Raw genomic sequence first — 20,854 nt, forward strand, 5'->3', positions numbered from 1 at the left:
GAAAGAACAGGGAAATGATTAAATTTTTAATTCAATAATTAAACTTTTTCGACATTAAACAAGAAACTTTTTTACTTAAATAGAAGACAAAATTTTTGTATTTTGTATTTGATACTAATGTACCTTTTAAATTAATCTAATTTTTGTATTACATAGTATACATGATATATTAGTAAAATAATAGTCAATCATCGTATCGTATTAAATTCAGATATCTGCGGATAATAAAATGAAAAATTATAATATTAAATCAAGTTTGCCCCGAGAGCCGAAGGCCCAGGATAACAAAGCTGGTATTAATTTTACAATTTTTTATTGTAATTTTCGTGGAAAATTGTCTGCAATACAATAAACATAAACATATTTAGTTGGGCATAAAAATTAAACATAATCATAAAATCAAAAAAAATTCAGTTTAGCAGAGAACCGGTTATAATCCGCCGGATATTAATCGGTTTCGTAGATGTTTTCATCAAATCATTACTTCGATTGGAATTTTTATATTTATTTTTTAGTAGCTAAACTATTTAATGTCTTTTTGAACATTAAAACGTTTAATTATTTACAATCTTATGATATAAAGTAGTAAGGTTTTTTTTCTGATGCTTAAAAATTCTAAAAATGCTTTTACAATTTGTTGTATTCTTCGGGGAAGCCTTATATGTGTCTTGGGGTGGTTTTAGACTATTTTCCTAATCTCCACAGCCCTTTCCTAAAGGCTGTAGTTAATGCCACTAGTAACTGATAAAAGATATGAATGAAGTCTTTCAAATTTCCATTATTTTAATTAAAATTTTTCTTTTTTAATTAATCTTAAATATTGTTTATTGTTATATTGCTACAAAAAATATTTCATGGAAATTTTGCCTTTAAATAGTATGTTAATTTTTTTATTGTAAATCTGTTATTTTTATAAATAAATACATACTAATACATACTGAAATGTCCTAATGTAAAAACACGGATAAAAACATCAATAAGAAGCGTATAGCACAAAAATCGTTTTTTTTTAGTTTTTTTGGGGTAGTTGGGGTGTCCCACCCCCCAAGAAAATAGCATAAAACCACCAGAGGACCAGTAGGTATATTCCTAGATGTGTAGAGCCCAATTTGATTAGCAGTTACTGAGATTTTACAAAAAATGTAAATACATTTTTTTGGGGGGGTGTTTTTTTTTTAGTTTTTTGGAGGTTGAGGTGTCCCACCCACCAAGAAAATAGCATAAAACCACCACAGGACCAGTAGGTATATTCCCTGAAGAGTAGAATCCGATCGGTTTAGTGGTTACCGAGATCTTAAGGAACAGAAAGATGGACAGATATCAAGCTACTTTGTATTATAGATAATAAGCTTTTTTGTGTCTAGCTTAAGATTTCAATAACTACTCTTTTAAAGTTTTCAATTAGGAAAAGCTTCACAAAGGTTCCGGAACGGTTTTAGGCTATTTTAATTTTGTATTTCTGCCATGGTATGGTTTAAGGCTATTTTTGTTAACCCTTAGATCCCCTAGATGCTATGTGCGCTGCCGTTAGTATAAATAAAAGTAATTTATGTACTGGTTGCTCATCAGAGTGTAGGGAATCTGAATAGCATATAAAAAGTCAAAAGCAGGGAAAAGGGAATGATATTCTGACAAACAATTCTAGAGGAAAATTTCCCCACAACCCCCTTCCCCTTTTCCTCTCTTTGTTACCCACCCCTCTCCAGAAATATGAAAAAACAAGATATACCCTCAGCTAACTTCCAAAGGTTTCGTGATTTTTTGTAGATTTGATTTTTACATTAGCTAGCCTACCGATGAGCGGCCAGATAAATGGAATTATCGAGTAGCATTACTACTACAAATACAGTTTTGTTTGCAAATTTATTTATTCTTAATTATTTGTAATATAAGATTACAAAACCTCTCTCTCACTATTTCTCTTTTTTTTCTATGAATATCTTTTTATCTAGCAAATAAAAAATTACATTGCAAATGTACAGTGTTCTACAGTGTGTTTTTTTTATGAGAACTTTTTTGAAAGCAATTTTACCCCACTTATAGTTATCAGAATTTAATGATTAATGGCTTATTTTCTTTGTTTTTTAAGGCAATTAATAGAACAACAACAAAAATATTTTAGTTTTTATTAAAAAAGTACAGTAAAATCTAAATTTAGGTGTTAACATATAAAAATGGTTTTAGCGCATTTTTCTTTAAAAAATGGATTTTCTGTAGTCGACTTTGGGGGGCCAGTACTCCCTCCCTGGTTGAGATATGACTTTCAAACTTTGATATGTTCTAGTACATGTCCCTAATAGTATCTGTATACATTTTTAGCTCTATATCTCAACTTTGAAGTGTTAAGCAGCCATTCTTGCAAAAGGTTGATTATTTGGGCATAAGAAAAATGCGCTAAAACCATTTTTAGATGTTGACACCTAAGTTTTGAATTTTAGATTTTACTGTACTTTTTAAATAAAAACTGAAATATTTTTTTGTTGTTTTATTAATTGCCTTAAAAAACGAAGAAAATAAGCCATTTATCATTAAATTCTGATAACTATAAGTGGGGTAAAATTGCTTTCAAAAAAGTTCTCATAAAAAAAAACACACTGTACAACATTGTATTCCAGAAACTAGTTTAAACAAAAAAGGATTAAATACTTAAAGTTTTTAATACTTAGATTAAAAAAATACAATGTTTATCAACTTGTGCTACTTTTAGAAACAAAAATCAAAATGAACAAAAAAAACTGACATTTTAGTGATATCTAAAATGTAACGAATAAATAAAATAAAGAATATAAAACTTAATATCTTCTTGGGGAGTCCTGAAGATGTAGCTCCAGCCTGCCAGGAATAGGTTCCAACCGGCCTCCAGGTTCATCTAAATAGAAAACATGTACATGGCCTCCAAATTCATCTAAAGAAATAGATAAATACAAATATATGGTAGGACATAGTAGTTCACATATATGGACTAGATGGCCACGGGCTTCAGATGGCCTCCAAGTTAATCTGAATAGTATAAATATAGATAGATAGTTAGTCCTACTAGGTAGTTCAAGGTATAGTCTACAGATGGCTTCAAGTTTCATCTAAATTAAATCATATAGATAGATAGTTAGTCCTGCTGGGTAGTTCCAGGTATTTGCATCCAGTAGAAAACCCCGCTTTATATAAAGTAAGACCGTCAAAACTCATCATGGACAAAATTTCTATAGAGGTTGAGTACTAAAAAAAAATTAACCCAAATTAAATTAAATTGTGAGAGCGATAATTGTTTGGTACACGCAGTTAGGTAGACAGCCATCCTATTACTTAAAGTAGTAAGATTTTGTTGTCTTTAAGCTTAAGATTTCGAAAACTACAGTACCGATTGGATTCTCCATTTTAGGGAAGCTTCACATAGCTCATGTAATGTTTTGAGGCCTTTCTATAATTAAATAAGGTCTTGGGATTATTCCAAGCTATTTCTAGATCAAGAGCCCCTAAAAGCTAGAGTCACAACCGCTAGTGTATTATAAAGGACTTTTTAAATCTTACTTTTATTATACAGAGGTCTACTATTTGCTTCCTTTGCTATAATTTCATTTATTTCTATTGTTCTTACATCTTCTCTTCTCTCTAAATTCAATTCAAGGAATCATCTTTTTATCTATCTATTTCTATTTCTATATCTTTCTATCTATCGAACTATTTTTATATCTATATATCTATCCTTTGTTTGTCTATGAATTTATCTGTCTAGAGACACTTAAATAGGGAGAGAAAAAGTAAAAGTAAAAAAATGGTTCTAGGAGTAGGGGCGATTTCTCAAAAGATACCCTATCTAATCATGGAAAGAAAAAGAAATAGAGGGTTTCATCGTATTTTTACAGTATCTATCTCCTATTTCAAAAGCTAAAATATACTACCTGGAATGCCAGGAGAAACTGACACATCCTGCAAATGCTAAAAAAGAAAAAAAAACATTCAGATAGAAATCTTTATCAACCCAATTTAAATGGGAAAAAAGTACATTTTATCATTCCGAAATATATTTTAAGTAAAAATACTCATTATCTATCGCATCTCTTGTATATAGAAGTGAATAAAGGAATATTATATTAGCTTTGCCATTTTAAAGAAACAATGAAATTATGCTTGTGGCATAAAACTATTTTGGAATAAGATAATTTTATTTTAACAAGCGTAATTTAAAAATGTTTTAAATTAATATATGCTTAACTTTAAGAATTTATATTTCTTAAAGAAAACAAACAAAAAAATATAAAAAAAAATAACAAAATTGATCTTATTCAACATCTAGGGTAACAATTCTGGAAGGACAAACAGACAAAATAAATTGAAAAGATTTTCAGTTGTTAAATGTGCAATAATTCTTAGAAATCACAGAACCTTTCTGAAATAATAATAAGAAATACTTTCATTCCGACAAACAAATGGACAAACAAATTATGCACTTGATGCGATGCGCATTGATACAGGGAATCTACACCTAAAGTTTCAGCCGTCTATCTACAATAGCAGCCAAAAATGGCGGTACGGAAGGACGTATTAAGGAACAAAGTGATTTATAGAATATCTTAGTTACTTAAAATACAAACTGTCTTTCTGTGCCCCTAGAAGGGCCTCTGGGAATGTAGCCGCTAGTTTTAAAAATAAAAAAAACACATATTATGTCTTGAGTAGTTTTGGTAAAACAAGGATGACAACACCCATAAAAGCCAAGTTCTGAAACGGTAGGATAAAAGAACATTAACACTTGAATAGTGTCAGAACTGAATAATCAGAATATAAATGTATAAAAGTCAAAGTAAACAAAATTGTAAGTATATCTGTTGTAAAACTGTTTAAATACAGGATATTGTTTAAGGACATACTTACATCTTTTTGACTTGATTCAATGATTATAAGGATGCTTCGCCTTTAACAATGTACTTTGTTGTCCTAAGAATCAGTATTCCAAAAATCAGACCAATCGAATAATTCTATCGATAAAAATTTGATGTTAAAAAGTTAAAAAGAAACATGTTTAAAATGGACGTACGGACTTTCTGATAACAATCACTGAGTTGCTTCGATTTCTAACTCGTACCCAACTCCTATAGGAATCATCATGCAAAGTTTGAAATCGATAGGACAATTCTAACATGCCTACATTAACGAAAAGAGCTATCCGTTGCGTACGGAAGTACGGACTGACCCTAATTATAGAAAATCTTCGCTTTAAAAAATTTAATCTTACCTTTCTATAAATATTTGTTACAAATCCAATGTAGATATTTGAAAGAACCATCACAACTAAAGACAAGAAGTATTATTCCAGAATGTCTTCCAAACCGATTATCATCTGTTGGATTAGAACCGGTTATCAGCCACAGTAAAAAATCATGTATAGCATAACAGACAATTTGACCCGAATATTGAAATAAATATCAATGGGTCTAACAAAACTGGTTTTAAATTTGTATTTTAATATCCGCGGAAAGCTGTCTATAATACGACGCGATAAATAACTATTCCTATTGGCCCTCTAGCTCTATCAGAAGATCTTAGAAGGAAGGGGGGGGGGGGGAGGGGGAATTTAAAGCCCCATCCGACCGATAAATACCAAGAAAGGGGCCAGTCTGTTAATGGACCAAAGAAATTGCTTTTTTTTAAGAGTTTTTTTTACTTAGTTTTGAACATGTAAATGGCTTCTAAAATTACTTTTTAAATTTGGTTAATAAATGAGAATTTGTGTCAACTTAAAACGTAGATAGAACTTATATAAATGGACAAATACAAATATTCTTGACATTGAACTACAATTTATACTGGTACCCAAAGTTTATTAAACACAATTTTTATAGTTTGCTAAACATATATAGACATTAATAAAATCTTGATAGGTCACTAAAAACAAGCATTGGTTGGACTGCCTCTACTTTTCTGTCAATAATTTTAATTTTGAGTAGAACTATTATAGTTGAAGCCTTTGCTGCTACTAACTGCTATTGTTTAAGCTGTTCGTGTAATGGGATGAATTGATTTATCCACTATTTTTTTTTGTTATTTGTTGCTTAATCCTTTTTTTTCCTTTCAGAATATGTGTTCCTTTCCTCAATAGCTTATATAATATAATTTAATTTCTAGCAATTAATACTGCTTTTCAAATTAAGGTTCTTTTAATAGAATCACAAATTCAATAGGAATCACTGTCGATCATATTACAGTTTAACATTGAAGTTTAACCCTAACTAATTAATAAGGAAGTTAAACTTATTTTCGGAATGAAATAGGTGGATCGTCTGGTTAAATGACTTTTCAGGTTAAGTTATTATATTTATAAAGGTAAGAAGGTCGTCTTTGCTACGATGATTTGCCCCCCAAAATCTCGACAAAATCAGATAAAATTACCAAATATTTTGTTGACTTTAATTCTTTTGTTGGTTACATCTGGTAATTACTACACTTAAAAAGTCATTAATTATATCATTGTATATTTTTACCACAGCGGTGGGTTAAGATTCTCTATAAAAAGTTCATATTTTTCATTAATAAGTACATACTAATATATTTTTTTAGATTAATTAAAGTAGATCCTTTTTTACGCAATATAAAGTAACAAGGATAAAAAGGAAAAACGGTAGAGAAAACTTTCAATATTGTTAGTAACGTAGAGAATTACCAGCGGCTACGCCCCTAGAGACCCCCAATAAACATTTGCAGTAAAAGGGTGGAAAGTCAAAACTAATTTTTTTTTTGGCGGGTGATGTTGGTAATCATCCCCCCCCCACAAAAAAAAATCTTGATAAATTTCTGTGCATTATTTTGGTCACACGCAACCAGCCTTTGAATTTACAACCTTTGTCTGGAAGTCCTAAATTGTGCATGGTAATGAGTTGTATCAATTTTGTGCCAATGCATTCCCCCCTGCTCTAGCTAATTATGTCGCGCACCTGACAATTCGCAGTAGGAACCAATAATGTCTATAACCATGACGAAGATATGGTCCGAGATTCGTACTAGCTAAATTTTAAATAATTGCCTTACCTATTATCTGCATTTATGAAATAACTTCCAGAAACAATCAGACGAATAGACAGGCATAAACTAGTTACATTTTAGCTTTGCTCCAGATAATAAGTTCTGAACAAATAAGATAATTACCAATGGATATCAACGCAAATAGATGGCTCAATTTCCAATCTATCACCAATTTATACAATTCAGATATATTTAATCCTAGCGGCTGCGTACCTAGAGTTCTTTTAAGATTAAGGGGGGGGGGGTGAAAAGAAAAGCTCAGCCATCAGAGTTAAGCAATAGAGGAGGAAGGGGTTAAATATCTGTATGTTCCCACCGGCCCCGGGGACCCTGTACCGACTTTCAATTGGGCCTTGAAAGATCAACCAAAGCAGCGGAAATATTAACACAGCCAAGTCGCTACAAAAGAGCAGAAAGCCATTTGAGAGCAGGCGAAAAAGGACCCCATCAGGGGTTTCCAGGTATTTGTCTGGTTACACATCTATATCTATAGATTTGTTGCTTAGCCCACTATATTGCAGCAAAACCCATATAAGCTTATAATTTGGTTGATAAAAGGTATATATAAAATATGTTTTATAACCACATAGTTTTAACCATTAAAATAAAATTTCTGAATTGAATAATATCCTAGGACTAGTCCATCAAATGCTCGTCTTCTCTCAGGATCTGTTTCACCTTCACTTAATCTCTAAATAGATAGATATGCAGAAGAAAAACAGAAAAATAGATGGATAGATAAACAAATAGATAGATAAATGTATTCATAATAAAGTTCATTAATTTTTTTCTCTTAAGATAAATTTATGTAAAGACATTGATGTAAATAGATAGGTAGATAGGTAGCTGGAGACAAAAATCAACACTTGTACAGTGTCTTAACTTCTTAAATTAATAGACAGATTAAATTTATTAGTCTAAACAAAATTGTATATGGATTAATTGCACACAGTTTAAATACAGAATACTGTTTAGGGACATACATATATTTTTGGGACTTTTATAGAGATTTTTTAGGAATCATTTCAAAATCAGAAGCATAGATTAATTATACTATCCACAAAGTAAGGGTGGGGGCAATTTTATGGTGGATTTTATTTACAATTCCCAAAAAATCTATAAACCTTCCTTAGACCTATGAGAAGCTTCACAATAAGGAGAACCTTATCGGTTCAGCGTTTATCGAGATTTTTCACTACACATACTTTATCAGACAGACATACTATTAAACTTACCTCCTGTTGCTGAAAGATATTGTCAGATATTTTTGATTGTAGATAGTTGATAGTTATAGTGGGTAGCACCAAAGACACTGTATGTACATTATTTACAAACTAAAAACGATAAGAATAATTATAAACACAACAGCTTGCTAAAAAAGAAAATATTATATAGAAAAAAAATCAAATATTTGTAGTATATACAGAAAGTGTAAGGTTTAAACAATCACTAATAAATGATAAGGAGAGTATTTCTCAGCATTTTAAAAAGACATCATCTTTCTATAAAAAAAAACTAATCTCGTTAAGTTTTGGTTTACCCTCACAGTTTATACTGTAAAAATTTAGTTTGAAATTCCCAAACAAGACCACTGCCATCTAGCTATACAAAATGCATTTCTAGCAACTAGAAAGTCTAAAGAAATCTATGTTTTGAGAAAATTAAGTTTTAAAATATAAATTTTCTTCCCCTGGGAGTTTCCGCACAATCATGTTAAGAAAAGCAACTATTATTATTTATAATATTCTAAAAAAGTTTGCTTCAATAATAACCACTTCTTTAGTGAGAAAATTAATGGCCAGATTTATCAGTTGGTTCGCTATCAAACCCTCTTATTTTACTTACAGAGGAGCATTGCTGTTGAAAATAACCAGAATAGACTAATAGTTATTATCGAATTGTATTATAAAGAGCTTTGTGGATATTAATATAAAAGCAGTTTTGTTAGCCCCTAGGGGCCAAATATAGGGGCTGACAAAACTAGTATTAATCTCCTGGTTATTATTTTAATATTCGTAGAAAATTGTCTGTGATTCAACATAATGTTTCAGTATGGCTAAGAACTGGTTCTAATCCAGCGGATATTAATCGATTTCGAAGCCATACCGGAAAAAAAGTAAACTTACTGAAAGGGTTAGATAAATTTTGACAAGGGTAGCTTTATCCAAAACAGAGGAAATGATAAGCAATGTGTCCAGTGCTATAGCCATCAGATTCTGAAATAAACATTATTTTTTAGTTTTATCTATCTATATCTATCTATCTATCTATCTATCTATCTATCTATCTATCTATCTATCTATCTATCTATCTATCTATCTATCTATCTATCTATCTATCTATCTATCTATCTATCTATCTATCTATCTATCTATCTATCTATCTATATATCTATCTATCTATCTATCTATCTATCTATCTTTCTATCTATCTATCTATCTATCTATCTATCTATCTATCTATCTATCTATCTATCTATCTATCTATCTATCTATCTATCTATCTATCTATCTATCTATCTATCTATCTATCTATCTATCTATCTATCTATCTATCTATCTATCTATCTATCTATCTATATATCTATCTATCTATCTATCTATCTATCTATCTTTCTATCTATCTATCTATCTATCTATCTATCTATCTATCTATCTATCTATCTATCTATCTATCTATCTATCTATCTATCTATCTATCTATCTATCTATCTATCTATCTATCTATTTATCTATCTATCTATCTATCTATCTATATATCTATCTATCTATCTATCTATCTATCTATCTATCTATCTATCTATCTATCTATCTATCTATCTATCTATCTATCTATCTATCTATCTATATATCTATCTATCTATCTATCTATCTTTCTATCTATCTATCTATCTATCTATCTATCTATCTATCTATCTATCTATCTATCTATCTATCTATCTATCTATCTATCTATCTATCTATCTATCTATCTATCTATCTATCTATCTATCTATATATCTATCTATCTATCTATCTATCTATCTATCTATCTATCTATCTATCTATCTATCTATCTATCTATCTATCTATCTATCTATCTATCTATCTATCTATCTATCTATCTATCTATCTATCTATCTATATATCTATCTATCTATCTATCTATCTATCTATCTTTCTATCTATCTATCTATCTATCTATCTATCTATCTATCTATCTATCTATCTATCTATCTATCTATCTATCTATCTATCTATCTATCTATCTATCTATCTATCTATCTATCTATCTATCTATCTATCTATCTATCTATCTATATATCTATCTATCTATCTATCTATCTATCTATCTATCTATCTATCTATCTATCTATCTATCTATCTATCTATCTATCTATCTATCTATCTATATATCTATCTATCTATCTATCTATCTTTCTATCTATCTATCTATCTATCTATCTATCTATCTATCTATCTATCTATCTATCTATCTATCTATCTATCTATCTATCTATCTATCTATCTATCTATCTATCTATCTATCTATCTATCTATATATCTATCTATCTATCTATCTATCTATCTTTCTATCTATCTATCTATCTATCTATCTATCTATCTATCTATCTATCTATCTATCTATCTATCTATCTATCTATCTATCTATCTATCTATCTATCTATCTATCTATCTATCTATCTATCTATCTATCTATCTATCTATCTATCTATCTATCTATCTATCTATCTATCTATCTATCTATCTATCTATCTATCTATCTATCTATCTATCTATCTATCTATCTATCTATCTATCTATATATCTATCTATCTATCTATCTATCTATCTATCTTTCTATCTATCTATCTATCTATCTATCTATCTATCTATCTATCTATCTATCTATCTATCTATCTATCTATCTATCTATCTATCTATCTATCTATCTATCTATCTATCTATCTATCTATCTATCTATATATCTATCTATCTATCTATCTATCTTTCTATCTATCTATCTATCTATCTATCTATCTATCTATCTATCTATCTATCTATCTATCTATCTATCTATCTATCTATCTATCTATCTATCTATCTATCTATCTATCTATCTATCTATCTATCTATCTATCTATCTATCTATATATCTATCTATCTATCTATCTATCTATCTATCTTTCTATCTATCTATCTATCTATCTATCTATCTATCTATCTATCTATCTATCTATCTATCTATCTATCTATCTATCTATCTATCTATCTATCTATCTATCTATCTATCTATCTATCTATCTATCTATCTATCTATCTATCTATCTATCTATCTATCTATCTATCTATCTATCTATCTATCTATCTATCTATCTATCTATCTATCTATCTATCTATCTATCTATATATCTATCTATCTATCTATCTATCTATCTATCTTTCTATCTATCTATCTATCTATCTATCTATCTATCTATCTATCTATCTATCTATCTATCTATCTATCTATCTATCTATCTATCTATCTATCTATCTATCTATCTATCTATCTATCTATCTATCTATCTATCTATCTATCTATCTATCTATCTATCTATCTATCTATCTATCTATCTATCTATCTATCTATCTATCTATCTATCTATCTATCTATCTATCTATCTATCTTTCTATCTATCTATCTATCTATCTATCTATCTATCTATCTATCTATCTATCTATCTATCTATCTATCTATCTATCTATCTATCTATCTATCTATCTATTTACCACAGTTAGTAGCCAGTTCCAAATAAAGGGATAATCCACTAGGAAATTATTAACATCTTTTGGGTCTGTTGGTCCCAGCTGACGTAGTGAGTCCACCAGAGGGGCTCTCAATTCCCTAGAAATTATTTGTGTGTTCCAGAAAGTTAGAGAGTCGTATGTCTGAACATATAATGAACATATAAAAAAAATGTTTTGTAATTTTTAAACCTGTCTTGGGTAAACCATGTCTATTACTATTCTATAAGCAACATTCAAAATTTTGCATCAAAGGTTGCGTGATTTTATTTGTCTTATATAAAGCTCCAAATACACAATTTATAAGAATATTTAAAATGTATGGATCTACAGCTTTCATGTTAGCTTCATTAACAGTTTTTAGGCTGTTACTCACCTTGTCCATGTATTACCCATGTTGACGACAAACAAAGAGACATCTGCCACTATCACACATATTCCTAAAAACATGTTAAACATTAGGGTTGAGCCGGATATCCAGCTGATTTCTAATGCCGGATATCCGGTATCAGGCCGGTTATCCGGCCAACGCTGGATACCTGGAAAATTACCGGATATACGGCATCAAAAATCAGCCGGATATCTGGTATCCGGATAATTTAAATATCCGGTATCTGGCCGGATATTGAAAATGGCCGGATATCTGGCCCAACACTATTAATCATTGTCAAGTGCCTAGTCAGGGATATGACAATGGATGATTTATCTTAATTAATTACATTTATTATAATTCATTTTATGATTTATAATTAGATTCTATTTCCCTCCTCCATAAAAAAAACAATATTCAGTTAGCACCCCTAATAAAAAATAGATAAAAAGCTTGGACGTCTCTAGTTATAAGTGAAGTTACTTTTTACCTAAATCTTTTTGTAAAAGTGTAAACATATAACCAAGTTATTTCGCAAACTTTTGCTTAGACTTTTAAACAGAGGTGTGCAGAAAGGAGGATTTAAGGGCAAAAATAAAGGGGTTAGATACACCCTCTATATCCCACCTGACAGGTTCAATCTACACCCATCAGATACACCTCCATAAAAGACAAAGCCCAAATTGTGTTAAAATTGTGTCAAGAGGATGTTGACACCCTCTACGTATGAAACTGGTGCCTTCCTGTCTTTTTTTCAGTTTCAATTTTAGAAATTACATCATCCTTGATTTCAAATATTTTTCTAGTCATTCAAGAAAAATCACAAAAAAAACTTTCCGTTCTTAAAGAAATGATATCAAAAGATCCTTTTTCTTTTACTTCTGTATTTATAAAACCTTAAAGTTGACCTATTACAATATATAAAAGCTTTAACAAATAAAAGCCACAAAAAGTTTTACAAAGATGACTGATGACGTCTGTATAAAAAAAATATAATATCTCTTTATTTTGGTTAGATTGGACAGGATATAAGTATTGCATCTATTATCAATATAACCTTTAAACATAAAAAAGCAATTGATTTATACGATGGTCTTTATAAATACTAAATTCAAAATATATATCGTTTGGATAGGTTTTTGGTAAATTTGCAGTTGAGTATAGTGCAATCTCAACTCCCAAAAGATTAACCTGAGGACAAAGAACTCATAACCATACTCAATTAAAAAAGGAATAATTGTACCATTAGTTTTTTGAAAAAGAATTTTAACATTTATATTTTTAGAAAATATAATAAACGTGAAAAATAAAAATTAATGGCTCTTTCCCTGAAATCAAGTTTTGACGACTTGGAACCCCTCTTATCTTGGTTTGTTTTTGAAAGGATATCATAAAAATCACTGTACTAAGAGGTAAATTAAGTTTAGCTGAAGTTTAGTTGTTATCCTCAAAGTCTTCAGTCGAGCACATAAATCCTCCCTTAATTTAAATGCACCTTGTACCTACTGCTGCTCTTGGGAATGTATTGGTCAATATAAAATAAAATGGGAATACGATGGACCCAAAAACGGCAAAACTCACACTCAGTTTAGACTTCAAGACAATTTTTTGTTAGGGGAGGTGTCGGGTTCAAGCCCACAACGCGTCATACTAAAGGCGTAAAAAAAGGTACTACTGCTGTCATGATAGGCGCGTGACATCAATAGAAAAAGTAGTGGAGTTGTCTTTGCCCATAAACAGGCGCAACTCAATGCACAGATCGTGCAATCACAGGGTTGGTTGTCTATCGAGCGATTTGATGCTGTACATCTCAATAATAAGACACGGCGTATGTTTCAAGGTGCGTGGAGAGATTTAGAACCTGATGCGACAATAAACCCCCTAGAGGTCACCATTATCACTAATCAAAAATGTTTTCATGCGATTATTGTGTATTATATAAAATTAAAAAAAAAAATGATTATAATTTTCGTAATATACCTTTTTAATATTTGAATACAATGACGTTTAGACTTTAATCCACGCACTTCAAAATTTGGTCTGTCTAAATCATTGTTACTAGTGGTTGCGCGCGTTTCTAACATATAAATAGCTTAAAATCATCCCCAATCTTTAACAAAAAATAAATTGGCATAAAAAAAAAAATAAGCATACTGAAAACTATTTGACCTGATACCAAAACAGTATTATGAAGAGAGAGACCACAAAAGTTCTTAAACCTTGCCATTTTGTTTCTTTGTTATTTTCATTCTAAAGGATGTATAAAAATAGATATAGGATATACGTTCATATATTGAAAGGAGAATTTTGTTGTCGTCAATTTAGCTTGCTAATGAGAACCTCATTTATTGGTCATTTCTATATTCAGTAGGAGGGGAGGAGATGAAGTAAGGGCGTAAAAGGGGAGCATCGTTATTTTATCAGAGTACATGAAAAACTGCTGCAACATCCAAGTAAATATATATCTATTTATAAAAATTAAATTTAGTTTTTTAAAAACCAAGACATTAATTTTTTATTAGAAGTACAAAAAATAAAATCAATATTAGCAGCCAAATAAATTCTAGATAAACAAAAAAGTTTTCCAGTATGGCTTTCAAACCGGTAAATATCCGCTGGATTAGAAACAGTTCTTAGCCATACTGTAAAATCATGCATAGCAACGTATTGCAGACAATATTATATGAATAATGAAATTAAAATCATCAGTTTTGTTAGCCGGAGTTTTCATCTTACAATTTTTCATTGTAATATCCGCGAAAAGCTGTCTATAATACGTTGCGATAAGTGACTGTCAATAGTCAATAGTAATGGGTATGTACAAGTAAATAATAAAAAATTAAAAATATATCACTACATTAACCTCGATCAAACTAAACTGTATTTCTATATACTTAATAATAACTAATCATTCATAGTCTTAATTCCATTTCAAGGGTGTTCCTATATTGTCGCAAAAGCTATACAAGCTGTAAATTTGAAGCACCAAAACTCAACCACTAATATATTAAGAAACAATTACATTTTATATCCCTGGGTGGTTTTAGGCTATTTTCCCAGTCTCCACCAGCCACCCCCCCCCCCTCCGAGCCTAATGGTAAATCAAATACTATTACAAACTAAATTACACTTGATAGAAAATAAGGGGGGGGGGGGGGAAGTCGACCCTCAACTTTCCACATGCATTTAAAAATGAAAAATAAATTTAATTGTAATTGGAAGGGTTAGAATTTTACCCTCCCCAAAAAAAAACAATAAAAAAAATTTCCAAGACATATACAAGGTTATACAAAAAAAGAGTAGCCTAATCAGTCCAGAGATTATATGTACAGCATGACCCTCAAAAAAGTATTTTTAAGCATCTGCAGCCCTTATTTCTCAATGAATTATTAAAAAATGCATATGTCCTTGTTCTCTATAGTATTCCACGTAAGTAGATATAGAAATATTTTTTTTACCTCCATTAACACCGGAGATTTTTAGTGCTAAAGTTTTGAAAAAGTGACTGAGGAAAAAGTAACTTTTAACATGATACGACTTTTTTAGCAAAATTAAGCTAGAAATCCTTTTATTTTTGTTACTAGCAGAAACTTTATACAAAAATGAAATAAAAAATTTAGTTTTTGAGTAAAAAGCATTTTTTTACACATATTTTTTGAGTCTTTTTAGTTTAATGATATTTTGAAAAACTTACTTATTAGGCAAAATTGTTTAAGATTAAAAAACCAAATAAATCTCGAAGAATATAGCAGGAAAATTGTTTTTGTTTCACAATCCTAACTTTAATAACAAAAAAGTTATAAAGAAAATAAAAATAAAACATAATGATTATTTAGTCTAAAAAGCTTAATTTACCCCTTATTAAATAATTGAGATGTCAGAAAAGTAGGCGGAGCAACTGTCATAATTAATCCTTTTCTATAAATAAGGGTTAATAAATAACCTAAAATTTGCAAATAATCAATTCATTCAGTAGTATTTTTTGCCATTAAAAATTTATATTTTTGGTGGAATAAAAAAGAAATATTTAGTTAACTTGTTTTTCTTTGTGTCTCATTATTCAATTGCCAGAAAAACATAATATAACCATCCAAAAAATAAGAGAAACAAAAAAAATTCTTTTTCTCAGTCACTTTTTCAAAACTTTAGCTCTAAAAATCTCCGGTGTTAATGGAGGTAAAAAAAAAATTTTTATATCTACTTACGTGAAATACTATGGAGAACAAGGATATATGCATTTTTTAATAATTCATTGAGAAATAAGGGCTGCAGATGCTTAAAAATACTTTTTTGAGGGTCATGCTGTATATTATAAGAATGTGATATTAGCAGAATAATTTATTATCTGATTTGAAATTTTGTGGATGTGATTAAATCCCCACATTCTACAGTGCTTTGGTATCATTAGAAAGCTGGAAAAATCGGTCTCAACGAATTGTTCCAAAAATTGTACATATTTAGATTTTTGAATAAAACATCATTAATTTACGATTTGATTAAATATTTCGTTTTTATGTGAAATTTAATATAAGGAACACCGCCAAAGAAACTTTTATTGATTGGTGCATAGGTTTCTATTATTATAAATATTAAATGAAACTGTGTTTTCTAGAGTACTATTTAAATGTGCAGTCAGGAATAGCTTCTAGACTTCCTAGACAATGTATTATTCTTATAATAAAGTAACATGATACCTGTCTGTCTGTCTGTTTGTACAAAATGATCTCAGTAACTGCTGAACCAATATGGATCTCCTTTACAAAATGAATATAATCACTAGCTATATATATAAGTGCGCTGTACTGAAAAACGAACATAATGTATAAAATTTGACAATAATTTTTGCGGTCGGAAATATAGTGTTGTTAATATTAAATCAAGAAAATGGTCAATAAATTTTTGGTACACACAAAAAAGCTATGTGCATTCATTTCCGCAAACAGAACAGCAGATTGTTACAACAGCACAAAACCATCATGCTCTTGCAGGAATGTCTAAGGTGATAGGGGCGGGGGGGGGGTGGAAGGGTAAAATGGTGATACCTCCCCCTTTTTTTTCTTTTATGACGACTGAATATCTACTCTAAAACTCTACACATTTGTCTATAAGTCAATCTTTGATTTTTCCTGTGCTTCGTTACTTATGAATGTTGTCATCCTTGTTAAAATTGCAGCTTTTTTTTATTAAGATTAATTTATCTCTAACGGGTACTTAGTTGATTTATATGTACATGTTAGAATTGTTCTATCAATTTTAATATGTGCATGATTATTACTAGGACAACAAGGTACATTATTATAAGCAAATCATCTCTATAAGCAAATGTCCGTTTTTTATCCTGTATTTTTTACTCTACTTTTCAACAATTTAATGTGTTTGTTAAAAATTAAAGTTCTGCTTATTTATTTCTAACACTGTATAAGAGTTACTTTAGCTAGAGAGCTTCGTTACTTAAGATTGTTGTCATCTTTTTTTCAGCTATAAATAATCAATATGCTGCTACCATAAAAATATGCAGAAGTGAACTCACACACAATAAAAACAAGAACGATACCATTGATATTTAATAAGTGGCGCAACAAAGATACATTATAAAAAATGAAATAGAATGGTTTTAAAGCAGAGTGTGGCGGGCAAAGGGTTTTGCCAAGAGATGCAGGATGCCCTACTGGAAATTGTTGACATTCCCTTGATCCACAGTTAAGGGGGCTGTGAGGGGTCCTAACTGTTACAGGAATAATCATGCAAAGTTTAAAATCAACAGGGCAATTATAAATGCCTAAATTAGTTCCGTTACAAAACCTAATTATAGAAAAGCTTTGATTTTTAAAAATAATCTTATGTTATACGTAGACGACATTTTATTAATCCTATAAAAAAAGTTCATTGTTTAATAGTTATTTATCGTATCGTATTATAGACCATCCAAGTTATAATATACCGATTATTCCAATTGATATTTAAGTAACAACGCTGTCACTTTATAATCGTCAAAGACAGTTTGTCCGGCTGTCAGGCTGCTGAAAAATTCAGTTGCCGAGCCCTTGAAAATTGTTGTTTCCAATTAGATAATTGCTACTGCTTTCTTTGTCAATATCTTACAAAACATAAATGTTTATAAAAGGTGTGATTTTACTTCCGCATATAAATAGTGTTTCACAACCGCAAAAGGACACAATGGCAGGAAGGAAGGGAACAATGGACTAGTACTCAAAGTCTTTTAATAACGTTTTCTTATTTGTTGGTTTAGCCTTGGGGATTGTTATTAAATTTTATTGGTTGGTTCATTCAGTTGAGTGTCCAAATGTATCAACCACTAATTTTGATCTAAGAAGGGGTAAATAGAATATCAAAATTGGAGATGTACGCCATTTTTTTTATCCCTTTAGATACCTGGATACAACCTCTTTCAAGAACTTGTAAAACTATCTCTCAAATTATTGATTTCTATAAACTGGTTATCACTCCATCAAAAATGTTTTAAGTTTAATTTTAAAATATTACACATTTTACCATTCTATGCTCTTTGTCTGCTTTAATAAAACATACATAAACAAGGATGACTTTCCGTAAAACCGAAGCTCTAAAAGGGTAGTACAACGGTAAAGTGTCAGAACTGAAAAAGCAGAATAAAAATGTACACGTCTAAACAAAATCGTAAGTACATTTGTTGCAAAAGTGCCCAAATACGTTAGCTCTGCTTTAATACTCCTGTGTTTTTGATTATTTATTATTACTATACAAGTGTGGAAATAAATAAACACCAAACAGAGAGATATTAAATCACATAAAATTTTGTAAAATTTTAAAACTAAAAGGAAATTTGAAATAAGCGTCGTCCAGTCACAAACTAAATGGATAGCCTGTTAAATATTATATCAAGTGTTAAGTTATCGACTCTGTACGAAATCTCATAAAATTGCTTAGGGTAAGGTTTTCATTTTTCTTTATATATACACTAGCGGCTGCACTCCTAGCATCTAGGAGCTCTTTATTCCAAGGAATATGGAAGGGCATAAATTTTGCCTTAAACCATACCCACTCCTTTTTTTATAAAAATAAATAATCTAAAAACCATCTTAGGACCTATAAGAAGCCCTGATAATATAATCCTATTGGAGGTACATTGGGCTCTTTATTAAAATAGCACCCAAAGTTTTATAATAACTTTTCGTTAACTTTCCTATTCGTTGGCTTCAAAACTCGTGGGACCTTTGTTGAATTTTAATTGGTTGGTTCATTAAGTCAAGTGTCCAAACGTTTAACCACTATTTGTTATCTACAAATGGTATAGTTTTGTGTGTCATCATTGGAGATACATATTAATTTATCGGCCATTATCTTATCCCTATAAATCCCTGGAGGTAGGCGCATGACTTTAATATTTCCATGCAAATTTCTTTAGCGTCCAGTTTTTACTCGCCAAATCTTAAAGAGAAACTATTTGTAATTAATTTTTCCAGTATTGCTTCAAAACGATAAATATTCGCTGGATTAGAACCGGCTCTTAGCCATACGAAAAAATTCATGTATATCATTGTAGTACAGACAATTAATTTCAGTTTTGTTAGCCCGGGTATTCATCCTTAGCTCAATGAACCAACCGATCAAAATTCATTAAAAGTTCCATAGTTGTTCAGCCAACGAATAATAAAACGTCACAATACAACTATTGGGACAAATGTATAAACAGCAAAATCTCTTCAAAACAAAATTACCCTGTTATACTTTGACATTAAGATTCTTATAATAATTAGGTACAATTTGTAATTTATTTCTAGCTTGGGTACTTTCTCAATAACTTTGTAAAAAGAAAGAATATTTTTCTGCTATGATAGGGGTCACCAACAACTAGGGCAGGTAGTTGTCTGGAGTATAGATCTATGTCAGTGGCGTGCACAGTGATACATCACAGTGGTGGCAATTCATGGGCAGAAAAAAGGATAAGGTAAGCCTTACCAATTTAAATTTTAAGATTTTGCTAACATCCCTTTACACCTCTCTACCTAAGGAATATGGAAGGGCATAAATTTAGCCTAAAACCATACCCACACTTTTTTTTTATAAAAATAAATAATCTAAAAACCATCCCAGAACCTAAAAGAAGCCCTGACAATTAGAATAGTTCCTAAAAAAATTGACATCATAAATTACATATGATAGGACAATACACAGAGTAAATTTCTAATGGCAGGCCAGTATACATTTTAATTGTCCAATAGGCCAATATGACGTCATTTTTATAGGCACTACAAAAAGCTTCCTCCCTTCCGCATGCCACTTATCGACTTATGAATTTCCATATAAACATAATACCTTGAGTGTCCTTTCAAATCTTAATAAGCTTAATACCAGCAGCCTGAGAAAAAATGCCAAAATTTTGAGAAATTTGAACGTGGTAGCTAGTGTCTGTTTTCGCACGAATGAGAACAATTTTGCTTTTACCTTTCTCGCTCAAATGACATCCCACAAAACTACCAATTTTGAGTTTCTACCCTAATCACGCCATGCAAAGAATGTTAAAAGTATTGGTTTGTGATCGACGTGAAAGAAATAATATATAACCTTTAAACTCTTTAATAATGCCTTATTAAGTCTTTTGTCTAAAGTAGCATATTTATTAAAATACTAGCGGGTATGCCCCAGAAATCTCTAGGGGTACGTAAAAGTTCTCATGTTAAGATCAGCTGTGTGCAATAAA

The 20,854-nt window shown here is 30.2% G+C and overlaps 1 protein-coding gene and 1 long non-coding RNA gene across 2 annotated transcripts; both read right to left on the reverse strand.

Annotated features, from left to right (window-relative positions):
* Nucleotides 1–2,588: 2,588 nt before the first annotated feature.
* LOC145332280 (uncharacterized) lies at nucleotides 2,589–7,242 on the reverse strand. The gene is made up of 5 exons (XR_013884117.1): nucleotides 7,141–7,242; nucleotides 5,234–5,289; nucleotides 3,900–3,936; nucleotides 3,529–3,609; nucleotides 2,589–2,869 (listed from the first exon to the last, which is right to left on the reverse strand). It is a non-coding gene; the product is annotated as an uncharacterized LOC145332280 (long non-coding RNA).
* Nucleotides 7,243–7,270: 28 nt separating this feature from the next.
* On the reverse strand, nucleotides 7,271–14,405 carry LOC145332282 (uncharacterized). Its single transcript, XM_080177239.1, has 6 exons — nucleotides 14,323–14,405; nucleotides 12,160–12,223; nucleotides 11,769–11,883; nucleotides 9,144–9,233; nucleotides 8,253–8,351; nucleotides 7,271–7,708 (listed from the first exon to the last, which is right to left on the reverse strand). Exons 1-6 carry the CDS (start codon nucleotides 14,378–14,380, stop codon nucleotides 7,610–7,612), a joined length of 525 nt encoding a protein of 174 aa, XP_080033365.1. The 5' UTR covers nucleotides 14,381–14,405; the 3' UTR covers nucleotides 7,271–7,609.
* Between the last annotated feature and the right edge of the window lie 6,449 nt (nucleotides 14,406–20,854).

This window comes from Acartia tonsa, chromosome 11 (assembly GCF_053477335.1).
Source record: "Acartia tonsa isolate MP-2025a chromosome 11, ASM5347733v1, whole genome shotgun sequence".
Lineage (NCBI taxonomy): Eukaryota > Metazoa > Arthropoda > Copepoda > Calanoida > Acartiidae > Acartia > Acartia tonsa.

Excerpts from the sequence above, each read along its gene's own strand:
- LOC145332282 (XM_080177239.1), bottom strand. The coding sequence starts at position 14,380 with ATGGCAAGGTTTAAGAACTTTTGTGGTCTCTCTCTTCATAATACTGTT. Across the intron at positions 11,884-12,159 it reads ATGGGTAATACATGGACAAG|GGAATTGAGAGCCCCTCTGG; the intron begins GTGAGTAACAGC and ends AATAATTTCTAG. Across the intron at positions 9,234-11,768 it reads GGAACTGGCTACTAACTGTG|AATCTGATGGCTATAGCACT; the intron begins GTAAATAGATAG and ends TGTTTATTTCAG.